General features: G+C 50.0%; 1 protein-coding gene and 1 long non-coding RNA gene across 18 annotated transcripts in view; one reads left to right on the top strand and one right to left on the bottom strand.

Annotated features, from left to right (window-relative positions):
• DNAAF5 (dynein axonemal assembly factor 5) overlaps window positions 1-23,669 on the top strand; it is a 46,700-nt gene that overhangs the window by 16,876 nt on the left and 6,155 nt on the right. For all 3 annotated transcript variants that reach the window (XM_077907446.1, XM_077907444.1, XM_077907445.1), the window contains exons 5-12: window positions 6,737-6,969; window positions 7,995-8,207; window positions 11,908-12,051; window positions 13,558-13,726; window positions 15,643-15,790; window positions 18,388-18,538; window positions 19,276-19,432; window positions 21,740-21,931. In XM_077907446.1, the coding sequence (XP_077763572.1) occupies window positions 6,737-6,969; window positions 7,995-8,207; window positions 11,908-12,051; window positions 13,558-13,726; window positions 15,643-15,790; window positions 18,388-18,538; window positions 19,276-19,432; window positions 21,740-21,931 (1,407 nt within the window). The remainder of the gene's footprint in view (window positions 1-6,736; window positions 6,970-7,994; window positions 8,208-11,907; window positions 12,052-13,557; window positions 13,727-15,642; window positions 15,791-18,387; window positions 18,539-19,275; window positions 19,433-21,739; window positions 21,932-23,669) is intronic.
• Window positions 9,405-23,669, bottom strand: part of LOC144319418 (uncharacterized) — a 47,408-nt gene continuing 33,143 nt past the window's right edge. For 4 of the 15 annotated variants that reach the window (XR_013385237.1, XR_013385239.1, XR_013385240.1 and 1 more), the window contains 3 exons: window positions 22,744-22,985; window positions 22,253-22,370; window positions 13,699-22,107 (listed from right to left, as the gene is read on the bottom strand). This is a non-coding gene — a long non-coding RNA (uncharacterized LOC144319418). Of the gene's footprint in view, window positions 10,810-13,698; window positions 22,108-22,252; window positions 22,371-22,743; window positions 22,986-23,669 lie in introns of those variants that run through there. The other 11 variants (XR_013385229.1, XR_013385232.1, XR_013385227.1 and 8 more) reach the window with 5 other exon arrangements.

Raw genomic sequence — 23,669 nt, forward strand, 5'->3', positions numbered from 1 at the left:
TTGTTTCAATAATGAAAACAAATTGGCTTTACGAGTATTTGTGTCTGGTCTGCTTGTTCTAAGGTTGAGCAAGCCTTGTAACCGCAGCTGGTTCTGTGGGGCTGAGCCAGCACATTGAGCCGTCCCTGCCCCTCTGCCAGCTCGTCCGCTTGAGCTGTCTTTGCATGCTTGTTGCTTGCGGAAGTACTGCAATTATGTTTTCAAAGAAAAGATGAGTAGATAGAGGCTGAGTTGTAGTCTGGACTCTGGACATAAGAAGTTAATCATCGCTCAGGCCTCCGGCACTTCCTCAGATTACAGGACAAACAGAAACATTGACCTTGTGTTGTTTCCCAAAATCAGCAGTAATCACATCTTGAAAGGAATGAACATGGGGAAGGAGAGCCCTCACATGTTGCTGGGGGGGAAGACAAAACAATGCAGACACTTTGGAAGAGAGTTCAGGAGCTTTCTTGAAGCTTTAAATGTGCACCTTCCATGTGATCATGTGGTCCCGCTGTCCCACCCCAGGTAAACATTTGACAGAGATGAAAACTGCCCCTCCTCCGACGTGTGCGCGCATGTTTACAGCAGCATCATTCATGTATCCTCAAAGTGGGAACAGCCCAAGGCCCACCAGATGGTGCCTGGATCAACAAGTTATGTCTGTCCACGCCATGCAGCGGTACTCAGCCACAAACAGGAATGAGATTCTGACACATGCTATAACATGAATGAATCTCAGAAACATGTTTAGTGAGAAAGCTCCTTCATATGAGATCTCTAGGAAAGATGGAACCGTAGGGAGGGAAAGCAGGCTCATGGTTCCTTAGGCACAGGTAAGGGGTTGACTGCAAGCAGCTTGTGGCCCCCATACAGCAGGAGAACCCCGAGACTGAGTCGACTCAGCTCACAGGGTTAAAAGTGGCATCTAAAACACATAGATCACATCTCAGTAAAACTGTTTCTAAGAAACTTGCAGAAACACTTGGGTGGCTCAGTGGTTTAGCACCTGCCTTCAGCTCAGGGTGTGATTCTGGGGTCCTGGGATCGAGTCCTGCATCAGGCTCTCTGCATGGAGCCTGTGTCTCTCCCTCTGCCTGTATCTCTGCCTCTTTCTTCTGTGTCTCTATGTCTCTCATGAATGAATAAATCTTTAAAAAAAAAAAAACAAACAAACTTACAGAGGCTCTGTGCCAGTGGTCTGTTGGTGCATTCAGCGAGCATTTCCTGGGGGCTTCCCGCCCCACAATGTGGAAGACTCGATGGACCCTTCCCTGCACAGGGCTCAGTCTCCAGGGACAACCCTCATTTGATGAGCCTTGAAGCTGCTGCACCTTGAGGATATGGGTGCCCATGACGCCTGGGAAGACTGGCATCCTAACAGCAGGCTTTCCAGAGGGTCACATCTGAGTTGAGCATCTGGAATATGGGAGCTGCTGAGGATAGGGCCGGATCAGGGGCTGCCCTGGCCATAGGCTGCCTCTCACCTGAGGCCTATCTTGGGGCATGAATCTCCGTGCTTGGCCACCTGATGTACCCCGTCATTGTAAGCCATCTTTCCTCATGTATCTAAATTTGTTTCTGGATACCAGGAAGATCCTTATCCGTTTATACCTCATGTTCTGTTTACTTTGTTCATGTATTCACAAGGAAGCTGTGTTGGGATACACACATACTCAGAGGGAGCAAGAAGATTTACTTCTCTAAAACTGATGATTTTGAAAATTACTGCTTTGAAAACTCCTAGGTACCAGTTGTTTGAATTTGCCTTAGGAACTGAGCAGTTGAATCAGCCTGGTATTCACTGTCCCCATCTGTGTCAAGCATGGCCTTGACCAAAATGTAAAAACGGAAACACCTGTTATCCCCTTGCCAGAAGCTCTCCTAGGATTAGGAATGGCTGCTGCAGCTCATGAGTGCAAGGGTCAAAGCTGTAGATGCTCACTGTGGAAGCCGCCTGTGTCCCTGCTGCTAGTGGACACCCTGTGTACCGGGAAGATCTGCCGCCACTAGAGCTGCCCCACATGTGCCACGGGGAGAGTGACAGGAGCAGCGGGGCACCAAGGTGTGTGTCATTTCTGGGTGTGGGCGGCAGGAGCAGTGTACCTGTCTACATTTCCGGGCTATCTCCCCGGCGCCTTGTTGGTGGGGAGCAGTCATGGAACCACAGGCAGGGTGGGGTCCCTAGGCAGCCTAGCTCTTTATTCTTTTGGAACTACTTGGTTGGTTGTTTTTTAACTTTGTTTTTACATTACATATTTTGGAAAGTAAAAAATATTTTAAGTAGTGCTGAGTTCATATCCTCTTGTGTGCAAATAAGTATGTGGAGGTAGAGGTGTGCAAGTAGATAGAGGTAGATGGTGCCGGCTTCCTGCATTTCAGGACACCCAAGCATGGCCTCTGCCTCTGACCGTTTTTAGGATTTGTCCAAGTTAAGTTATCAGAAATATACAAACAGACTTAGACCCAAAGATGATCATCATAGTGTTAATTATAATACTGAGAAATTGGAAACACTCAAGTTCATAAATTATAATGCTCTGTTCTGTTAGCTACTTAAAATCATACCCTGGATTCCCAAGAATTCTTCTGGTGCAGCATTGAAAGGCACCAGTGATGGGAATGCTCTCTGCCTTCAGGACAGTACCACTGGGCCATGTGTGGCTACTGAGCACTTGAAATGTGCTTAATGGGACCAAGAAACTGGATTGTGATTGATTTAAGCTCAATGAACTTTAGTCATGTGTAGCTAGCAGCTACCATGCTGGAAAGTGCAACTCTGGAGCCTATCATGGGGTGGGGGGTAGTCAGTGTATCAAGTTTAGGAGACCACAGTGTGTGTCAGAGCTGTTCCACAGCCCTGGACAACAGTAAATGAGCAGGCATTGTCACTTGATTCGCAGAAACAGGCAGCAGCCCGATGTGGCTTCTGGGCCATAGTTTGCCAACTCCAGGTTTAAAGGAATATTGTCATTTCTGCTCCATTAAATAGTACAGGAAAATAGTCCTCTAGGCCTCAGAACACAGATATAGTAAGGCCGTGTGTTTCTTTGAAAATAGCTCATAGGCCCTACTGTCACCAGCTGCCCTGTGTCATGTCCTCTCATCTGACAGACTTTCCACAGTAGATACATAATCAGGAAGAAAAGTATTGTTTGTTTGCTTTTGGCAAAATTATACAAGCTCACTTAAACAGCCAACATAGAATCATTGGAACTAATTTTCTAATATAGCATAAAAGTAGAAAAGTAACAGGAAAAAAACTGAAAATTAGATCCTGTGGTATAAACTGTTGTTTTGCTAAAACATAACTCTGACCTCTCATGATTTCATTTCTATCTCTAGATTTTTTTAAACTTTAAACTTTAAACTCTGACCTCTCATGATTTCATTTCTATCTGACCTCTCATGATTTCATTTCTATCTCTAGATTTTTTTATTAATTCTTAAGATTCTATTTTAATTGCAGTGAACTAACATACAGTGTTATATTAGATTCAGGTGTACAATAGGGTGACTCACACTTTATACATCACCCAGTGCTCATCACACAGTGCAGTCCTTCATCCCCATCTAATATGTCACCCATCCCCCTCCCACCTCCCTTCTGGTCACCATCAGAAGGTGACTTTGTTCTCTAGAGTTAAGAGTCGATTTCTTGTTTGTTTCTTTTTTTCTCCCCTTTGCTTATTTGTTTTATTTCTTAAATTCCACATCTGAGTGAAATCACGTGGTATTTGTCTTTCTCTGACTTATTTCACTTCACATGATAACCTCTAGTTCTATTCGTGTCATTGTAAATGGCAATATTTCATTCTTTGTCACTGAGTAATATTCTAGTGTGTATGTATATGCATACATTACATCTTCTGTATCCATTAACAGTTGGTGGACACCTTGGGTGCTTCCATAATTTGGCTATTATAAATAATTCTGCTATAAATATGGGTGTGTGTGTCTCCCATTGAATTATTATTTTTGTAGGGTCTTTTGGTAAATGCTGGATAGCTCTATTTTAATTTTTGAGGAACTTCCATACTGTTTCCAGAGTGGCTGCACCAGTTTGCATCCCCACCAGCAGTGTAAGAGGGTTCCCCTTTCTCTGCATCCTTGCTGATGCCTGTTGTTTCTCTTCTTGATGCTAGCCATTCTAACAGATGTGAAGTGATAATCTCATCGTGGTTTCAATTGGCATTTCCTTAATAATGAGTGATGATGAGCATCTTTTCAGGTGTCTATTGGCTACCTCTATGTCTTCTGCCCATTTTTTAATTGGCTTATTTGGGTTCAGGATCTTGAGTTTTATCAGTTCTTTATATATTTTGGATAGTAACTCATAGTCAAAGATGTGATTTGTAAATATCTTCTCCCATTCCGAAGGTTACATTTTAGTTTCTGCTGTTTCATTATTAGTGTATCCAACAGGTTTCTGTACATTGGTTTTGTATTCTGTGACTTTACTGAATTCATGTATCAGTTGTAGTAGTTTTTTGGTTTTCTACATAGAGTATCATGTCACCTGCAAATAGTGAAAGCTTTACTTCTTCCTTACAATTTGAATGCCTTTTATTTCTTTTTCTTGTCTGATTGCTGTGGCCAGGACTTCCAGTACCATGTTGAATAAAAGTGGTGAGAGTTGGAATCCTTGTCTTGCTCCTGATCTTAGAGGAAAAGCTCTCAGTTTTTCCCCATTGAATGTGTTAGTGGCGGGGTTTTCATAGATGGCCTTTATTATGTTGCTGTATGTTCCCTCTAACCCTACTTTGTTGAGGGTTTTTACCATGAATGGATGTAGTGCTTTGTCAGATGTTTTTTCTGCATCTGTTGAGAGGATCATATGGTCCTTATCCTTTCTTTTATTAATGTGATGTATCATGTTGATTGATTTGCAAATATTGAACCACCCTTGCAGCCCAGGAAGAAGTCCTACTTCATCATGGTGAATGAGGTTTGTTGTTGTTTGTTTTTTTTTTTTTTAGAGAATAGCAAGCAGCATGAGGGGAGCAAGGGGAGGGGCTGAGGGAGAAAGAAGGAGAATCTTAAGCACGTTCTATGTCTAGTGTAGAGACCAACATGGGACTCAATCTTATGACCCTGAGATCATGACCGGAGTCAAAATGAAGAACCATATGCTTAACCAACCAAGCCACCCAGGGGTCCCATGAGTTCTTTAATATGTTATTGGATTCGGTTTGTTAGTATTTTGTTGAAGACTTTTGTATCCATGTTCATCAGGGATATTAGCCTATAGTTCTCTTTTTTTGTGTGGAGTCTTTCTCTGGTTTTGGTATCAGGGTAATACTGGCCTCATAGAATGAATTTGAAAGTTTTCTTTCCATTTCTATTTTTGGAATAGTATGAGAACAGAGTTTTGAATTTTAGTTATTTGACAAGCACAATCGGGGAGCAGCAGGGAGAGGGAGAAGCAGGCTCCCTGCTGAGCAGGGAGCCCAACTCAGGGCTTGATCCCAGGACCCTGAGATCACAACCCAAGGCAAAGGCAGATGCCCAGCTGACTGAGCCACCCAGGCACCCCTAGAGTTTGAATTTTTAAAATCAAAATCTTTGAAGCCTTTTTTGTAGAAAGTGACAAACATTCTAAAATATATGGAAATGCAGAGACCTAGGGCATCCAGAACTTTGACAATGAAGAGCAAAGTTGAAAAGCTAACACTTCCTTTTTGAGAGAATCTACAGAGCAAGAACATAGTACTCCAGACTGTGTGGGGTCAGCATACAGACAGGCAGTAGGAGGGAGGTCAAGCAATCAGAATAGATGCCTACATATGTGGACAACTGATCTCAGATAGGTTCCATGACAGTTCACTGGAGAAAGGATGTCTTTCAACATTGATCACTAAAAATAAACTTCAAAAACAATCTGATTTCTTAGTGGGCAGAAAGATTTTTTAGGGCACATCACCAACAAAGATATAAATAAGCACATGAGAAGCTGCTCCATGTCATTAGAAAGTGAGCATGAAGCCACAGCAAGCACCACATATCCTGTCAGTGGCTTTCGCTGAGGACTGGCCACTCAAGCACAGGTGAGGACACGGAGGAGCTGAAGTCCCTGCCCAGGTGTGGGGACATGACAGTACAGCCCCCTTGGGAAAACCGCTTGGCAGTTCCTTCAATCAAATGCCACCTTCCGTGGAACCCAGTGGACACAGCCACAGGTACTCACCTGCGGGAGCAGCCACTGTATCCATATAGACTTACATGTGGTACTTGTCTCAGATTCTTTGGCAACAGCCTAGCCCAGGAAGGCATGCTGACACACGATTGACCCTGGATCATTGTGGGGAGAAGGGAGCTGGGCAAACCGAAGTGTGAACCACACAACTCTGGCCAGAGAGGGTACGTCTGTAGTGACAGGAAGCAGATCGCAGTTGCCTGGGCAGGCAGAGAGCCCTGGAAGTGCTACAGGGGCACAGGAGGCTTTGGGCGTTGGGTGCATCTGCATCCTGATTACAGTGGTGGTTTACAGGTGTGTCCATGTGTCAAAACTTATCAGATTAGGCACTTAGTGTATTCTATTGTGTGTCACTTATGCCTCAGTCTGTACGAAAATTTGAAGCTAAATTAGAACAATGTGGCTTCATTTCTGCTCTCAGAGGTGGTTTACATTTTTAAGATTTCAAAATGAAACATGTAGGTGTCCCTTAAACCAGGGACACATGATGAATCAGCTTTCCCAGGATTCACGGAGGTTTTATTTGTGAACTTCCTGTCTTATTCTTTCTACCACCAGAGAATCGCCCTGTGTTGGGCTGTCGGGAGCTCGTCTTCAGAAACCTCTCCAAGATCCTTCCTGCCATCTGTCATGACATCACCGACTGGGTAGTAGGAACCAGGGTGAAGGCTGCACAGCTGCTGTCAGTGCTGATGCTCCACGCCGAAGACCACATCACGCAGCACCTGGAGGTTATCCTCAGAACCCTGCAGCGGGCATGTGCTGATGAGGACAGGGCTGTGGTCAGCAATGTGAGTTGCCTTTTACTGGTCACATTCGTTGAGCTGTAGCTTATAAGTTATAATGTTCACCTATGTGAGGTCACTGTCTGCTGGTTTTGATCAATGTGAGCCGCCATAGAACTGCCACCACAGCTAAGATAATGTTCACGTCTCCCTGAGATCCCCTTGGGTCTTGGCATCCTCCCCACTCTCTGCCACCCCTACTCATGGGCCGGTCAACCCAGATCTGTTTTCTCTCAACACTAGCAAGCGATGGCTCTGTACAGGTGGATTGCACAAGCCTGTCAGCCTTACCTTTGACACACTTGTCCCTGCGAGTCTCACTTGGGCAGGCAGGACACCTCCCTGGCTCTGGTGGCCCTCGCATGCCCACAGACTCCTGGCCCAGCATGTGACAACCGGCATCTTCTTGCTTGGTGGTGGCTGGTTCTCACTGCCACCCACCACGTGGCTAGCTGTTAGCATCACCACGTGCATAGGTAGAAGCAGGTGAGCCTCAGCGGGGTTTGCTTCACTTGTCCTGTCTGCCCCATGAGCTCAGCTGGTGGGCACCTTTACTGAGCAACAGGCCATTGGGCCTCACTCTGGATGCGCATGGGCATGCTCACTCCTGCCCAGAGGACATGTCATGGGGCCCATGACAGCAGCCTGGCACAGTGGGGGATATCCCTATATTATGTCACTGGGGGATGTTGTATAAATGGAGTCATGCACTATGTATCCTTTAGAATTGGCTTTTTTTAGTCATCCTAATGCCCTGAGGCCCACTGTTATGATGCAGAGTGGTGCCCACAGCATGGCACTGCCAGCATGTAGCCATTTGTTCATAACAAGCCTAGGTCACTGGCAGCACTTGAGGGGCATGAAGCCCTGCCAGGACTTGGCCTTCCTGGGAATCAGAACCCTGCAGAAGCTAAGGGCCAGGGGGACTTCCTATTGCACACACACAAGGCTGGCTGTGGTGGGCTGGGAGCCCCACAGGCAGATGCACAAGTGCCCGGGGCATCCCGTCAGCTTCTTGCCTTCTCTCACAGTGCATCAGATCTGCAGAGCTGGTTGGAGTGTTCGTCAGCCCAGAAGTGTTTCTGAAGCTGATCTTATCCGCGCTGAAGAAGTCACCCTCCCCCGCCGGCCTCCTGGTCCTCGCTTCTATCATCCGAGGCTGCCCTAGGGAGGCCCTCCAGCCACACTTGAAGGTCATTGCCACGGAGCTGGCCCAGCCCCATGTCTGTCAAGGATCTGAAAATGTAAGCTGTGGGAAGGGAGGCAGGCATGAGGTTGACCCTCTACACAGGGAAGGTGGGTGGCGCCCCCTGCCTGAGGCTGTTAGTACATACCTGTTGATCATTATTAGTAGATAGGGCAGGGGTTGGGCCTGCACAAGGCCCACGGCCAGGGTACCACCACTGACACCATCTTGTCTGGGGACCTGCCTGCTTGCTGCCTCCTTCTACTCTGTCCAGTCAGCGGTCATTCATGTTAAAACTAAACACATGGAAAATGCAGGTCCTGCTTCATGCCAGCCACCTTCCATGTGCCCAGTGGCCACCGTGCAGGACAGTGTGGGATAGGGCGAGGGATGGGCTATGGGGCCACAGCGTCCTTTCCCACCCCCGCTCTTGGTCCTCAGCCTATCACCACGAACTGGCTCTTTACTTGTGTACCTCAGCATTGTCATCACGTGCTCAGAACAAGCAAGCAGATGGCTGGGAAATGGGTGTGGGATTCTGTACACAGTTACTACATACTCGCTTTATTCTACATCGAAGCAGTTTGGGTAGCTAGGCTTAATCGTTTGGAACAATTTATAATTGGGTGCAATTGAGAAAAAGATAAGGACTTTGTTTTTGTTTGGCTGTGACAGTCACTAGGCCCTCCTGCTCCTCTGTAGGGAACGGGGGTCTGTGCCCCCTGATTGTCCCCTGTGGCGCAGGCCTGGGGACAGCACTTGGGGCTGGCCCAGGCAGGGGTGGGGGACCAGCTATGTCTTCAGACACGGACGAGTGCTGGGACGGACGGGTGCTGGGACGCATCCTACTTGGGCTCGGTTGATCCTTCTCCGGCATCAGGTGACAAGGTGGTCCCATCACAGCTGTGAATCTGCTCGCAAGCGGCATGAGACGTGGCAGGTGGGAGGTGGGGCTGAGGTCTCAGAGGGGAGTGTTGATGAGCCATTCTCCCTGACCCCGGTGCTTTTGACACGGTTCACCTTTTCCGAAACCTGTTTTTAACATAATTGTCAAACCCACATGAATTCTGCATTTTTACTCAGGGTGGTCTGGTAATGATTCTGATTCCTCTACATAGATTTGTGAACCAGCTCTCTGTTTCCTGAAAGGCTAAATTTGAAATTTTGTGCACGTGTTTAAATAGAGATCTACAAATTTTATGGGAAAGAAAATATTTCATATTTTAGCGTCATGTATAGAAAAATCTATTTTTTTAAGGTTTTATTTATTTGAGAGAAAGACAGAGATAGCAACAGAGCACATGAGTGGGGAGGAGATGGAGAATGGAGAAGCAGGTTTCCTGCTGAACAAGGAGCCCAACCCCGGCGGGACTCAACCCCACCCCAGGACCCTGGGATCATGACCTGAGCTAAACGTAGACACTTTACCCACTGAGCTACCCAGGTGCCCCTACAGAAAAATTTAATCCCTTAATCCATGAAGTTCAGATTATGTATTTGGCTCTTCATCTTCCAGAGGTTTTTTGAGGACGAATTTCTACATTGATGTTGTTTTGTTTTTCTTTGTTTTGTTTTGTTTTGTTTTGTTTTCTGTAGGCTCCACACCCAGTGTAGAGCCTGTTGTGGGGCTTGATCTCACGACCCTGAGATCATGACCTGAGCTGAAATCAAGTTGGTCTCTCAACTGACGGAGCCACCAAGTGCTCCTGTAGTGGTGTTTTAAACAGCATGATCATGCTTAGTGTCTCATCAGATGTGTTCCAGGCTCAGGCCAAGGAACCAGCCATAGGGAAAACCGGAGATGCCCATTTCCTCACAGACTCAGACATTCAGCAAAGGCAGTGAACACTCAAGTTTAGGCAAAGGCTCCAGATGCAGTCCTTTTTCCCCTGCAGCAGGAAGGAAACAGCATGAGCTTCCTGCCATCATTCCCCAGGAGCTGGGAGGACCAGCTGCTGACATCTTTTGAGAAAAAACTGAAGGGTAGAAACTCCAGCACCAACCAGACAGAGGCTCCCTGAGGCTGCATGCCGGCTGCTGCAGGGCCTGGTAGTGGCAGGTGCCTCCCCAGGTGTGTCTGGCCAGCGCCGCACCTGGGGCTAAGCTGAGGGAATCCGATCCTTTCCTTTGAAATATTTGTTTTGTGACATGTAACTGAGCTGAGGAAATTGTTTGATACCGTAAGGGTAACTCATTTTTTCCTGTTGAACAAACACAAACCATGATGAGTGCAGGGGCGTGGTCACCGTAGAAATGTCAGCCTCTAGCACTTTCTGCCATAAAGTTTCGACAACCTCAGATGACACTTTCAGGAGCAGGAACTAAGATGTCATTTTGGAAACTCGCCTCCGCTGTGCCTTGGTCTCCCTCTTGAGGTGCAGGTGGAGGGGAGGGGAATGTTCTCTGCTTTGATATAAACAAATCTGTGAATGCCAAGGCCAAGATTCCCAGAGATGGTGCCACACTTCCTACAGAAGGGCACATGTAGAAAAGCACGCAGCTCCTTGCAAGGTCCAGTGCACCCCAAGACAGCCAGCCTGAGCTGATGTCGGCATGCATCTCAGGAGCTGAGAGTGACGCTCTGTCAGTGGTTACTCTAGGCCGTTCTGGAGATTAGCTGAAACCATGTCCTCAGACACTTGGTGACTGCCCACCTAGGCCTAAAAGAGATCGGGGCATGGAACAAGTGAGAATGTGAATTAAACACTAGTCTGGCTTCCCAGGGTTGCTGCACGTGAGCAGCCAGGCAAGCGTGAACCACACTCCTCTGTGATCCAGTGTGAATTCTTTGTTTGAAATCTCATGATTTATATCATTTGTGCATGAGCCCAGAACTCCTCCAGAATTGCCTTTGGACTTGTTCCCATTAGTGAAACCGCCTGAGTGCACACCTCCTGCCCTCTGCGTCGTGCTCCTGTCCCATCCTCTCTGTCCTTTGTGAAACATGCGTGAGGCACACATGGAGGGACGTATGAGAAGCACGGGGTGGGGCACGGGCATTAAGGAGTTCTGCTCCATGGTTGATGAAGCTGAGGTCTGGGAGACGAGCGGCTGAGTAGACCTGGCTGAGGCACCCGCCGTGTCACCCCCATCCATCAGGAGGCATGTCCTGAACCGCAGAACTTTTATTAACTTTTATTAAAACTTATTATTACAGAAAGACTCAGAAATGGTCAGCAGTAGAGAAAAGAGCAGAATGAGCCCCCGCATGCCCCCACCCAGCCTCTGCAGCCACGGGCTCTGGCGCGCCCATCCTGTCCACCGTCCTCCACCTTGTCTATTACCCTTGGGGGCAGGTTGGGAGGGATGGGTGTTTGCATGTGGATCCAAGATGCCCTGTTTCCCTTGTGAATTTTATGGGATGTGTGGCTCATGCATAAGACCTGCTTTAAACATTAACTGAGAGACTGCTAAGCAGTTCTTTCTTGGGCTATGTTGTTTTCCCTGGAAAAGAAAACTGAAAGTTTTCCCATGAAAGAAGGCACTCCTGTGGTCCATGCTTTCTGATCCATGGCACTAGTGTGCTGTGTCCTGTCAGTGTGGGCTGTGGGGTGGGGGGAGGCAGGAGGTGGGGAGAGCAAGTGCAGGGGGTGGTGTAGTAAGGGGGGCCCTGGGAGGGGGGCAGGAGCTGGGGGCTAGTGCAGAGGGCAGAGAGGGTGGGGAATGAGGGGTGTAGTAAGGGGGACCCTGGGAGGTGTGGTAAGGGACAGGTGGGTGGGGGGAGGGCTGGCTCACAGTACTCCTTTTTTCCTTCATAGCTGCTTCATGGGGAGCACCTGCTGCTCTGCGTGCAGACTTTGGTTTCCGTGTGCCAGGAAGACTGCAGAGGATGCAGCTTGCAGCTCATGGAAGTGCTCGTGACCATCATGGCGCTCTCCGGAGCCACAGGCCTCAGTGACAAGGTAAGGCTACAGGGAAACCCCCACTTTGCTGTGTGGGTGATGGAGCTCATGCCTGGGAAGGTGCTCATCTGACCAAATGGAACCACCATCCAGAAGTCCTCCTGCTGTGGAAACTGAAGCCTCAGGCTCCCCTGACTCAGCTGACTAGCATAGTGGAGGACCATGTGGGACATTTGGGATGAGTCGCTCATGCGGTGGCCCTCAGGGGGTAAAGGATTCTAGAGAACCTGCAGCTGCCCGTTTATTATCATGTCTCAGAGGGACAACAGCTACGGACAAGCAGGACAGGAGCCTGTCCTCAGCTCCAGCCTGTGACTGACAGCCTATAGAGAAGATAGTGTCATAATCTCCCATCTCATCACAGGCCAGCTTTATAACATTATTTCTGTTTTCTCAGCTCTGGGTTTAAGCTTTGAAAATTCTTCTGATGTCCAGTTCCCCTTGGGCCTCAGGGACCATCTCCAGAAGAATGTGGTTCTCCCCCTGGTCCTCTCTCCACCCCCGTGGGCACATCTCTGTCTGGGGATGATGTGCCTGATGGAGAGGTGCCTGGGCACTTCATAGAACCTGTGCCCCATATCAAGGAGGTCCTCTGCCCTTCCTCTCCTTTCCTGGGCCTCTCAACTTTGTTTTGTTTGTTGTTTTTTTAAAGATTTTTATTCATTTGAGACAGAGAGCATGAGTTGGGGAGGAGGGGCAGAGGGGGAGGGAGAAGCAGACTCCCCACTGAGCAGGGAGCCCAATGCAGGACTCAATCCCAGGACCCTGATATCATTACCTGAGCTGAAGGCAGATAGTCAACCATCTGAGCCACCCAGGTACCCCCCACATTTTTGTCTTTAAAAGCCACTGTTCCACAGAGCATGTATCAGCAGGCAGCTCATCACCACAGGGCCACAAACAGTACATGCATGGGACACAATAGAAGGAAGCTGGGCAGCTGTCAGGAGGCAGGCTGGGAGGTGGCTACAGACCTGTCTCCTGCCCCCGCCCCCCCGGAGGGTGGTTGTCTCAACTGGAAAGCCCAGTTGCAGGGTGACCTTGGGCCAGCATAGTTTTTGTCTGCTCAGTTCAGTGCCCTGCTGCCACCTTGCTCCCTGCTCCCTCACAGATCGGGCTGGCTGACGCCCAGCTCTCCCACCACAGTGGGAGCTGAGGACCCCAGAAGGGAGCGGCCTGCCAGGAAGCTTGCTCTCCCTACGTGCCCCTGGCTTTGTGCCGAATGGGGGCACAGTGGCTGAATCTCGTAAATGCACGTCTGTCTGTTTTGTTACCTGTTGTGCCCACGGCACTGACGCCATGTGCATAGTGGCGGTTAGATGAGCACCTACAGTCCTAGCCCCAGCAGGCACTCCAGGGGCTCCTCCTGTCATGCTTCCTCAACTATTGGGTGTTTGAGGTTGGCCTGGTCACTAGCCGCTCACATGCCTCAGTGGGTCTCGCTGTCTGATGATGAGGATGGGTCCCCCCCCAGGGCTTTCCCCAGCCTGTAACTCACACCTACAGGTTCAAGAGACCATGGATGCGCTGGCCACAGTGCAAGAGGTCAACAGCAGGCAGGACCTCTACCGAGAACACATAGGCCCCCTTGTGGAGTGGCTGGCAGCGACACAGAACGACTGGACTGTCCACTCCGTGGAGCTGCTGCAGCTCACTGTGGTAGTCACCCATGCAGGTGAGTTCCCACCACGCCCAGGCTGGACCCAGGGGGCCACAAGCCAGCTGAGGTGGGGTGACTCATCTCTCCTGCCCATGGGAACCAGCAGTTTGAGAACCAAAATGTTAACTTTAAAAATGCCAAGAAGATTACTTTTCAAGACTTTATGTAACATGGCTGCTCAAAGCCTGCCAGGTGTATGGGTTTGATGTTAAACCTCAAGTTTGGGCCTTGTCATGGCCTCTCATGTGGCCCGTGTTGAGATACACCTCAGCATCATTGAACTTAGTGCTGCATGGCCAACGGGTGTTCTGCGTGGGCCTCCCATCCATGCTTCCTCCCTGCCCTGTGGAAATCCCTCTATTGGACCAGCCCTGGGGAAGCTTTCACTGGAATGCTTCTTTTTAAAAGATGATTCTTGAAAACAACCAAAATTACTTTCAGACCTGGAAGGGCAGTTTCTGTCCCTAATTTAGAAAGCCACCAGAAGCCACTTCCCAGTGCACTGGAACCTGCAAGCCTGCACACCGTTGAGGCTGATCAGGAAAAGCTGGGTTGTCAGCCAAGTGCAGGAGGGGCGGGCAGTATGGGGGGTGGCATGGCTGCTCTGCACTTCTCCTTCAGTTAACCAAGTATTTTCTCAGAGTGTGAATACTGTGTATTTACACTCTTTGTTTGAAAGTATCCTGTTTGGTCTGGAGAGGTTCCTTTCCCAGTGCCCCACAACCCGCATGGTGCTGGCACACCCAGGGCACACCGGTCTATCCAGTCCTCAAGTACTTCCTGCTGGATCTCACATCTACCCGTTTCTTTGTACCGTTAGTGTTGACAAACACCCTGCAGGTTGGAGGAGTTTTTTTCTCATTTTTACAAAGAGCATTTAACAGACTTGACATGTTAGAAATAATGCATTTTTGGTGCACACATGGTAAAAGGGAGACAGTGATGTGCACAAGCTAGGTGTGTTTTTACAGGAGGGGCAGGAAGACATTCAGTGACTCCTTTCTCCTCTTGCTTGTAAGCAGGAGATTGGTATCTTTCCTGAAAGATCCCACCTCCTCCTCCAGTGAGAATTGTCTGAACATTGGCCTTCTGTGTGATGTCAAAGGAAAATAAACCACAGAGGGTGTGAGCAAACATTCGGTGCTCAGTCGTGCTGAAGGTATCCTGCTCCTGGGCCATATCGTCCCATCTAGTTTGTTTCTCTTTCTTCCCCAGACCCCACACCTGGCCTCAGGTCAACAAAGGGCTTTGCTTTTCCATCTTGTGGCTTTGACGCCCAGTTTGAGACAGAGGATCTGAGAAGACTCCAGTTGCTTTGCTTGTTTTTGGGCTTGTTGCAAATGGACAGGCACGTTGTGAGCAGGGTGGCTATGAGAGGCGCTATCAGTTGTACAGTGCTGCGAGGGCCTGCCTGGCTGGAGTGGGGGGCCACAGTGGCACTCCATGACCGTGTCCATGCAATCAGAGTGCATGTCTACACCCCAGGGACTGTTTATTCCAATCACGACTGAGAGCACTTCCAGTACTGAAAATCATTCCTCATGTCTGAGGCCCTTGGTACTACAGGCGGACCTGCGCCAGTGCTCTCGAGCAGCGCCTGAGTAGAGCGATGGCTGCCAAGTGTAGGGGCAAATATTAAACACCTTACGTGTTCTGAATAATTTATTTTGGTTGATCTTTAAAATATTGCTTAACTTGAATTTTTTTAAGTATCTGGGAAAATATAAGGAAATAGGAAGTTTCCATGTTGAATGATAAGCATGATTTGGGGGTTAAATGTTTTATAGTGACACCCACGATCCGGAAAGGAAAGGAAGGTGGTGGGACAGGGCGTGCTGGCCCCCGCCTTCGGCACAGGTGCTGACCCTGCAGCCGTGGGCTGCTGTCCATCTGCGAGCAAGAACCGTGGGAACTGGGTGTGTGTTTTCCAGGCCCGGCGCTGGGAGAAGTGCTGCCCCACCTCATGCCCATCCTTAGGAGCTGCCTCCAGCCAGCCAGAGACCCGCAGATGCGCCTGAGGCTCTTCTCTTGCCTGTCACGGGTGCTGCTGAATGCAAAGCAGACCATCGACTCCCAGGGGTAAGTCTGCCTGGCCTCTGGCCTCTGTGGGGTCCTCTCAGACAGGAGCTGGGGTCACCCCGGGCTCTGGCGCCAGCCGCTCTCCCTGGGTAAACAGCCCTGCAATGAGAGCCCAGTCGGACAGACACGAAGTCAAGTCATTTTCGTGTGGCCGTTAAAATTCCATTGAATGAAGAGGTTTCAGGGAACATTAACTATTAATGGTTTATATATTAGCTGTTCTCACTTTTAATAGTCTTTCGGTACCTTTCAAACCTAACAAAGAATGGATTGAATCACTGTTAGAAGATTCTGTCCATGAGAACTTTGAGGCAGCAAACACTGAAAGACCTCTAATGTGGCAGCTCTGCAGTGAGGGATGGAGAGCAGAGATGCTGGTGGGAAGGACAGGAGTGACCTAAATCCGTCGCAGGGCAGAGCTGGGTGCCATGGGGTAGAGTGGGCAGTGAGGCGTGAGGGGACCCCATCCCCTTAGAAGGAGCACATCCATCAGGGCTCTGTCACTAACATGCTAGGACATTTGCTGTGGGCTCTGTCAGCCCATCAAATTGCAGGAATTCTGTTTCATGCTTGTCTGCACAAGGCTTTGAGCCTACAGTGGCCATAAAAAGAGACAAAGTGAGCCCTGGGAGCCCTCCCGACAGCAGAGGTCCACATGGATGAGCCCCAAGGGCGTATGGACACAGGTCGGCTGGTGCCTCAGAGCCTGTGCTTCCCCACATCCTCTCCAGGGGCCTGAATGGGTGACCCTATTCTGCCGAAACCTGTCCACTGGCCACCTGCAGGTCCCACTCAGAGTTGGCAGAGCATAGGCGTTGAGAGAGCTATCCTGGGTCCTTGGCCTCACTAATACCTGATGAAAGTGCCACAGCGACAAGATGGGCTCCTCGGTTTGAGGAGGTGCCATTTTGGGGGGCTCCCTCCCCCGGACAGGGCTGCCCCTCCCACAGAACAACCCCAAGCTTGGGCCCTGGGCACCGTCCCATCTGTCCCGGCCGACCCACTCAGGTTCCATAATTGCTCTGGGCCGTCCCCACCTCCAGACATGCAGCCTCTGCCCTCCAGGGTGTCTATAGTTGTGTGACAGGCCTTGCTGGCCACCACCTGGCTCCGTCTGGTCCTCGAGGCTGACCAGGGACCAGGGAAGGGGTGACAAGGGTGGTAGGAGGTCCGTCTTCAGAGCACTGCCCACAAAGGTAGCTGGGGTTGAGGAGCAGGGCACTCACGGTCTCCTGAGGTGGCATCAGTTCTGAGGGAAGTCTGGGCGAACCACCTACGTGTACGTCTTCATTCCAGCAAGGACCCACCTACAAAGCCACATGCATCTTCTCATGCACAGGACAAGCCACTCCAAAAAGTCAGGTGCTTGATCTTCCTCCCTGATGTGTCACTGTTTTTTCGGCGCAAGTTCTGACTGACCCTGACCACACATGAGGCCCCTGCCTGTATCCCCACAGCCGAGCGGCAGTCTGGCCAGTGCTCAGCCCTCCATTCTTATAGCTACTTTACCTGGACACTCAGAGGACAGGACTCAGGGTTAGGTCCTTCTGAAGAGACTCTTGTGAATCACTTTGCAAGAAGCAGCAGTTCCTTGCATAACAGTTAAAGCACATTGAAAACCTAATCTGTGTGTCTGTGTGTCTGTGTGTGTAGACCATCCAGAACCAGATTTGCTCCTTTGCCTGCATCGCTGGTTCTGGGATGCCCCCTGCTGGAAGCAAACAGGTGGAGCCTTATCAGAAAGTTGGGTCAGTCGGGGATGAGGCTGGAGACAGACCAGAGGGATGGCGCAGGATGCAAGGAGAAGCAAGGGTGTCGTGGAGCTCGGGCTCCCCCCAGAGGCTTTACCTTTTCAGTATTCAAGAGCAGCTGGTATTGGGACACAAGCCACCTTTGAAATATGCTTTGGAATGAAATAACTTGAATTATTTGTTGAACCAAACAGGTTTTGATGTAATGGTGAAGGCACAGTGGGATTCGTTAGGACACTCAGGTGCCCCTCTGTGCAGCTCCTACTAAGGTGCCCAGAGTGTGGCTCTGCAGCCCTGAGCTGGCCAGGCAGAGTGGGATATGTGAGTTCACCATCCAGATGATGTGCCCTTATTACTGGTGGGAACATCCATGTCTCCATGAGCTGCAGCACTCAGGCCCTGGGTGCAGACCTGCAGTGCTCTCCCCTTGGGTGGAGGGGAGCATGCCCACAGGGGACAGTTAGGCATGTGTCTGTGTGTGTGTGTGTGTGTGTGTGTGTGTGTGTGTGAGAGAGAGAGAGAGAGAGAGAGAGAGAGGTGGCCACACCTACAAGTGACTTTGCCAGCCTGGTCAATGTGCCTGGTAACTTCCTACCTCCTCTTTCAGAGGCAAGGGGAAAGACTGACAAAGCCCTGCAGCAGAGGGGTGGGGGCACCCTAGAGGCTCAGAACCTCTGAGTGGGCCCAGCAGAGGCTGGGAGGAGTTCTAGAAGGCCACCAGCTCTCCCTCTAGCTGCCTCCTCCCCTGCAGGGCACCTGCCCCAGGGAAACCTTCGCGCCCTGGTTCAGGTTTCCCCTCAGCCTGGCTCCCTTGTCTTTACCTGTGCTCCCATGTTTCCACCCCAGGCAGTTCCACCACTACCTCGACACTGTGACGAAGGACATCCTGGTCCCCAATCTGCAGTGGCATGCAGGGAAGACCGCCGCAGCCATCCGCACGGCAGCTGTGTCCTGCCTCTGGGCGCTCATCAGCAGCGAGGTCCTGTCGGAAGAGCAGGTGGGGCTCCCAAGGGCACCTGCCCAGGGGAGGAGCACGTGCATGCAGTGGCCAGACCCTGCTTTCAGCAACCCACAGAGGGGAGGGAACATGGGGGCTGCAGGCAAGGGCAGAGCACAGGCTGGTGTGACCCGCAGCATTTGGTGTTCTGATTATCTGGGGGTTTTCAGAGGTTTACATATTAAATGTTACTCTTTGCAGAGCAGAGAATGTAACCACAGGAACCTAACTGAGTTGGGCAGATGTTGGGGTTTATGAGTTACTGTGATTCCTACCTGCAGTTCACATGGGGATCAGGGAAGCAGGCGCAGCAGTGTGAAAGCCTTGCTGTCACTGCTTAGCCCCACATCTGCCATGCCTGGCCAGGGACTTGCCTACTGTGTGAGCTCTACCTCCTGGTACACTCAACTGTCATGATCAGAGTTACAATGTCCCCTGAATTTTGTAGGGCACAATAGACAGCCATTCCAGTGAATAGCAGACTCTGTAGGATTTATGTCTAAGACTTTGTGAATAATGAGTTTATCAACTCACCAATTTAAACAAGATTGTTCAAGTCATCTAGATTTTAAAATCAAGGTTCTAGTTTTCTTATGTAAAAATTTCACAGTAGCATTCCAGACTCCTGTCTGTATGAGAGGCAGGCACCTTCCATGACAGGCAGCATGTACACACCACATGCAGTGTCGTTGCTGGGCTGGGGTCCGTCACCAGCCCCTCTTGTCTTCTCATTGCAGATACAGCAAGTGCAGGAGACACTGATGCCGCATATTCTAACCACCTTGGAGGAAGATTCTCAGATGACTCGGTTAATTTCGTGCCAGATCATTAACAGATTTCTAAAATCCTCCAGTGGCATCATTGATCCTGACAAGTTCATCAGGATTTACCCTGGTAGGACATCTTTCTTTCCTAAACCTCATGTGTGTAGTTATCTGGTGGCTGTTCCTTTTATAGGGAAACTAGAAACTGCTCCTTTGACCTCCGGTCAGGTTGATGCTGTATCCCAATACAGCCATGACAGAGGAACCATCAATGGGTAGATAGTGTAGCACAAGAAACAAGGAGGCGTGTGCCCAAGATTTGGGAGTGCGGCCCCACGACCTGGCAGGGAACCCTTGAGGTGAGGGTGGGCACACAGCCATGCCTCAAATCCCACATTTTCACCCCTCTGGAGCCCAGGCACTGCACAATCTCAGACGAAGGAGCAGACTAGTGGATGCGGAGGGTCCCTAAAACACCAGGAAAACCTAGCATGGAGGATGGCAAGTACCCCTGTTGCTGGAGGGGAGTGGTGAATTCTAGAACCCACCTCCAAGTTCAAACAGAAATGCAAACAGAAACCGAGATACGACTGAGAAAGAGACCTTCTAGAAATGCTGCTGGTAGACTGTAGTGAGGGGCCCTGTGGAGACTAAGGAGCAAGGTTGGCACTGGGTGTGGCCTGCAGGCTCTTGATTCCTGCCTGGGCCCTGGCCACACAGTGGAGCCTCAGCACCTGTACTTTCCCTGGGTTGCAGCAGGCAGTGATTCTAGAAGGTGGTCTTAAGAATTCCTGGAAATGAGATTCAAAGCAGGGACCACTGGATGCATGAGACCAAATGTGGCAGAGATGGGATTTGTGAGCTGAGTCCATTCGGGTCACCATGAGGGGAAGAGGTGCAGGCTGTGCACGCGGAGCTCCAGAATGAGTGGCAAACAGACGGCCAACATCAGAAGAGGTAGTGGCTCAGAATGTTCTGGAAATGTAGTGCATCTTGATGAAATGCAGAGTCAAAGTCACCTTTCCCATGTGTTCTTTCAAGTTTGTTTTTGCTTTTGTGTTTACTTCTGTGGCAACAAACATCTTATTCCTATCTGTGAACAAATCCAGGCCAGTGTGGTTGCTGCCTGTCAGGACTCATTGGGATTTTGCTCACTTTTTAAAACAAAAGCCAGTGAAAATGTTGCTCATTTGGGGGCATTTGGGGATATTTTAATTACAATAGGATTTCCTCGGGCAGGCTCCTTTATTTTGTGGCACCAGTTCTGTGCTCCTGGCAGCGATGTGTTTACAGAAGCATTGCCTGCTTGGCTGCAGAGGGGAGGACGTTCTAAGCTGCTCCCTCTAAGTCCTTCCTGACAAGCCCCATACAAGCTATCTTTTCTTCCTGAACTAGCAGTTGCACATCATGGCGGACCTCAGACAATCACAAAAGTGAATTTCCAAGCCACCTCTTCTGCTTAAAACTAGAGGCTTAGGAGGCACCATCCCAAAGTTGGCCTGAGCTGGCAGGAGCAAGGACATGGCAGGAATCCCTGCGAGAGGCACGGGTGATGTGTCCTTCTCACTGGCTGTCCCAGGACTAGGGGAGGTGGTGCTGGTCTCTGCAAGGTTTTGCAAACATGCGTGCTTTCCATGAAGCTCAGAATCCTTAGAAAAGGGCACCTCTGTGAGTTAATGCCCATCAGGAAGCCAAGAGCCACATGCACACATGTGTAGAACAGCACAGGCCCACGGCCCTGCATACCTACATCTGGTGGATAGGCCGCCTGCCATTGTGGGGCCACTGCCCTGCTCCCCACCAACATCCACCTCCTGCCTGCTCATTCTGTGCCCGAGTGACTGCTGAGTCTCCAGAGACACCCAGCCATAGGGCCAGAGATTTCTTGTACTTTGGGGTGAGAAAGGTATATGTTTGATAAAAACCTCACCTGTGAACAGTGAGTTTCTACAAGAGAAATGGTTACTGCGTTCAGCAGCCAAGTGGTCCAGCCCCAGAACTCAGCAGAAACAAACCAGACACAGGTGTTGGCTCTCATCATCAGGCCCTGAGCTCTTCCCCAGAGTGCGCAGTGTGTTGGGGTAGAGAAGGGTCTGCCCATCAAGGGGACAGGACAGCCAGGGTGTGATGCTTGTGGTGACAGACTCTTGAGCATCTCGGAGCCGCAGAGGCCCGGGGCTGCCTTGCAGGTGAGGAGACAGGTACAGAGCAGCTCAGGCCTGCCTGCACATACGGCACAAGGAGGGCCAGGTTCTCCTCCGCCTGCCCTGGCCAGTGTGGTCCAGTGGTCCTGGGAGCTGCCCCCAGGCCCTTGAGTGTGAGCACTAGTCTCCCCACAGGACATGGGGTTCCCAGGGCCCAAGGGTGAGTGCCCCCAGCTCTGGGTCAGTCCCTGCACTGGTCGCTGTCTCACTGTCCTGTCTGGCCCTCCCTCTAGAGCTCCTGAAGCGTCTGGACGACGTTTCCCATGAAGTGAGGCTAGCTGCCACCTCTGCCTTGGTCACATGGCTGGCGTGTATCAAGAATGATGATGGGAAGTCCTACTACCAAAGCAACATTCAGTTCCTGTACAGAGAGCTCCTTGTGTACCTCGATGACCCGGAGAGCGCTGTCCAGGATGCGGTGTTAGGTAGGTGTGGTGTGACATGTGGTTGGTTCTGAAACCTGCCTTGAGTGCATGGACCCGGCTCTTGGCAGCTGAGTAGCATGATTGGTCTCATGGGGCAGCAGATCCACGGCCTCGGGAGCCCTTGAACTATCAGTCCCAAGGGTTTTGTCCTTGTAGGTTACAGCCTGTGTTATTTGCTAGAAATTGAAGTTGAGAAAAATCTTGGATATTTATTAACTTGGTTAGGGTAACAAGTTCGTTGTATATTAACATAAATAACGTGGTTTTAAGAGAGATCTTTTCCAAAACAAAATAAGGAGCAAGAAGAGTGGCGTTGTTTACCTTTTTGTGACTCTCGATGGCAGACTGCTAGGTGTTCACAGCTTCTGCATTCTGTCAGCCATGATAGGTGGTGTTGGGTAAGGTAATGAAGGAAATCCAGCCTCGGGCAGGTACACAGCTGGAAGAGAGGAGCTGTTTCAGATAACTGCGGGTGTGCTTTGATACTGCCCCAAACTGGATAGGCGGTCGTTCCCCAGAGGCCACCCAGAGGGTGGACCCTGGTAACAGTCGTGCCTAATGGTCCATCCTGCTCGGGAAACCTGCGTCAGCCATGGAATTGGGGGCATCATCCTGAGTCAGGCATGTCCAGTCACGTTTGTCAGCGTCAAGCTCAGAACAGCCTCAGAAAGAAAAGCTTACGGAAGCTGTCCAGTGTACAGTGGCGGGAACATGGGTCTTATAGTTGCAGTTTCTGCTAGATAGCTTAAATCTGTCGTTGGCCACAAATGCTGTCACTTCACTGATTTGTGAGCAAAGGTTCTGCTGGGTACCTGAGTAAGACTATCCTGAGTTTGTTCCTTGGTTGTTGGGTGGTTGTTTCTGGTAAAAGCAGCATCCTAGGGACCAGGCACACCCCCGCTGTGCCCTCACATCACCACACAGGATGCCTGGACGGTGGGCCCAGCAGACACCGGGGAGCAGGGGCTTCCATGTAACTCCTGGAGCAGCCACAGGGAGTGTAATCCAAAGAAGTATAGGTAAAATGTCCATAAATAGGTTTTAGGGTAGAATTCTAAAAAACATTACAAAACCCAAAAGAAGTCAAGGAATGAGGATGGAAAGAACACAGAAACAGGACAAATAGGAAACAAACAGACCAAATCCAGCCTCAGCTGCAGTCTTGTTTAACATTAATGAGCCAGACGTTCCAGTTAAAAGGCAGATGTTAAGTTAATAAAGAAATCACAACTTAACTCTAAATTAATGAATTAAATTAAAATTTGGGTGCCTGAGGACTGAGTTAGTAAAGGAATTCTTACTGTCTGAGGACATTTTTTTTTTTTAAAGATTTTATTTATTCATGAGAGACACAGAAAGGGGGGGGCAGTAGCAGAGACACAGGCAGAGGGAGAAGCAGGCCCCATGCAGGGAACCCGACATGGGATTCTATCCCGAGTCTCCAGGACCACGCCCTGGGCTGAGCCACCCAGGCTGCCCTACTGAGGACATTCTGGAGGGAGCTTGCCAGGCGATGGTGGTTGCAGAAGGCTCATGGACCCCACAGTCTCCTAGCCCTTGCTTTGTGCCATGCAGTGAGCAGACAGCCAGCCTGGGGTTGTCTCAGACACAGCTTGACTCCCAGACCCCTGAGTCCTCCAGGGACCCTCACATACACAGAGCCTCCACCTCAGGCCATCACAGATGGGAGTGGGTGACGGTGCAGCACATTTGGATAGCCGGGTGGTGTCTCCAGGCA

The sequence above is a fragment of the Canis aureus genome, chromosome 8 (assembly GCF_053574225.1).
Source record: "Canis aureus isolate CA01 chromosome 8, VMU_Caureus_v.1.0, whole genome shotgun sequence".
NCBI classification, from domain to species: domain Eukaryota; kingdom Metazoa; phylum Chordata; class Mammalia; order Carnivora; family Canidae; genus Canis; species Canis aureus.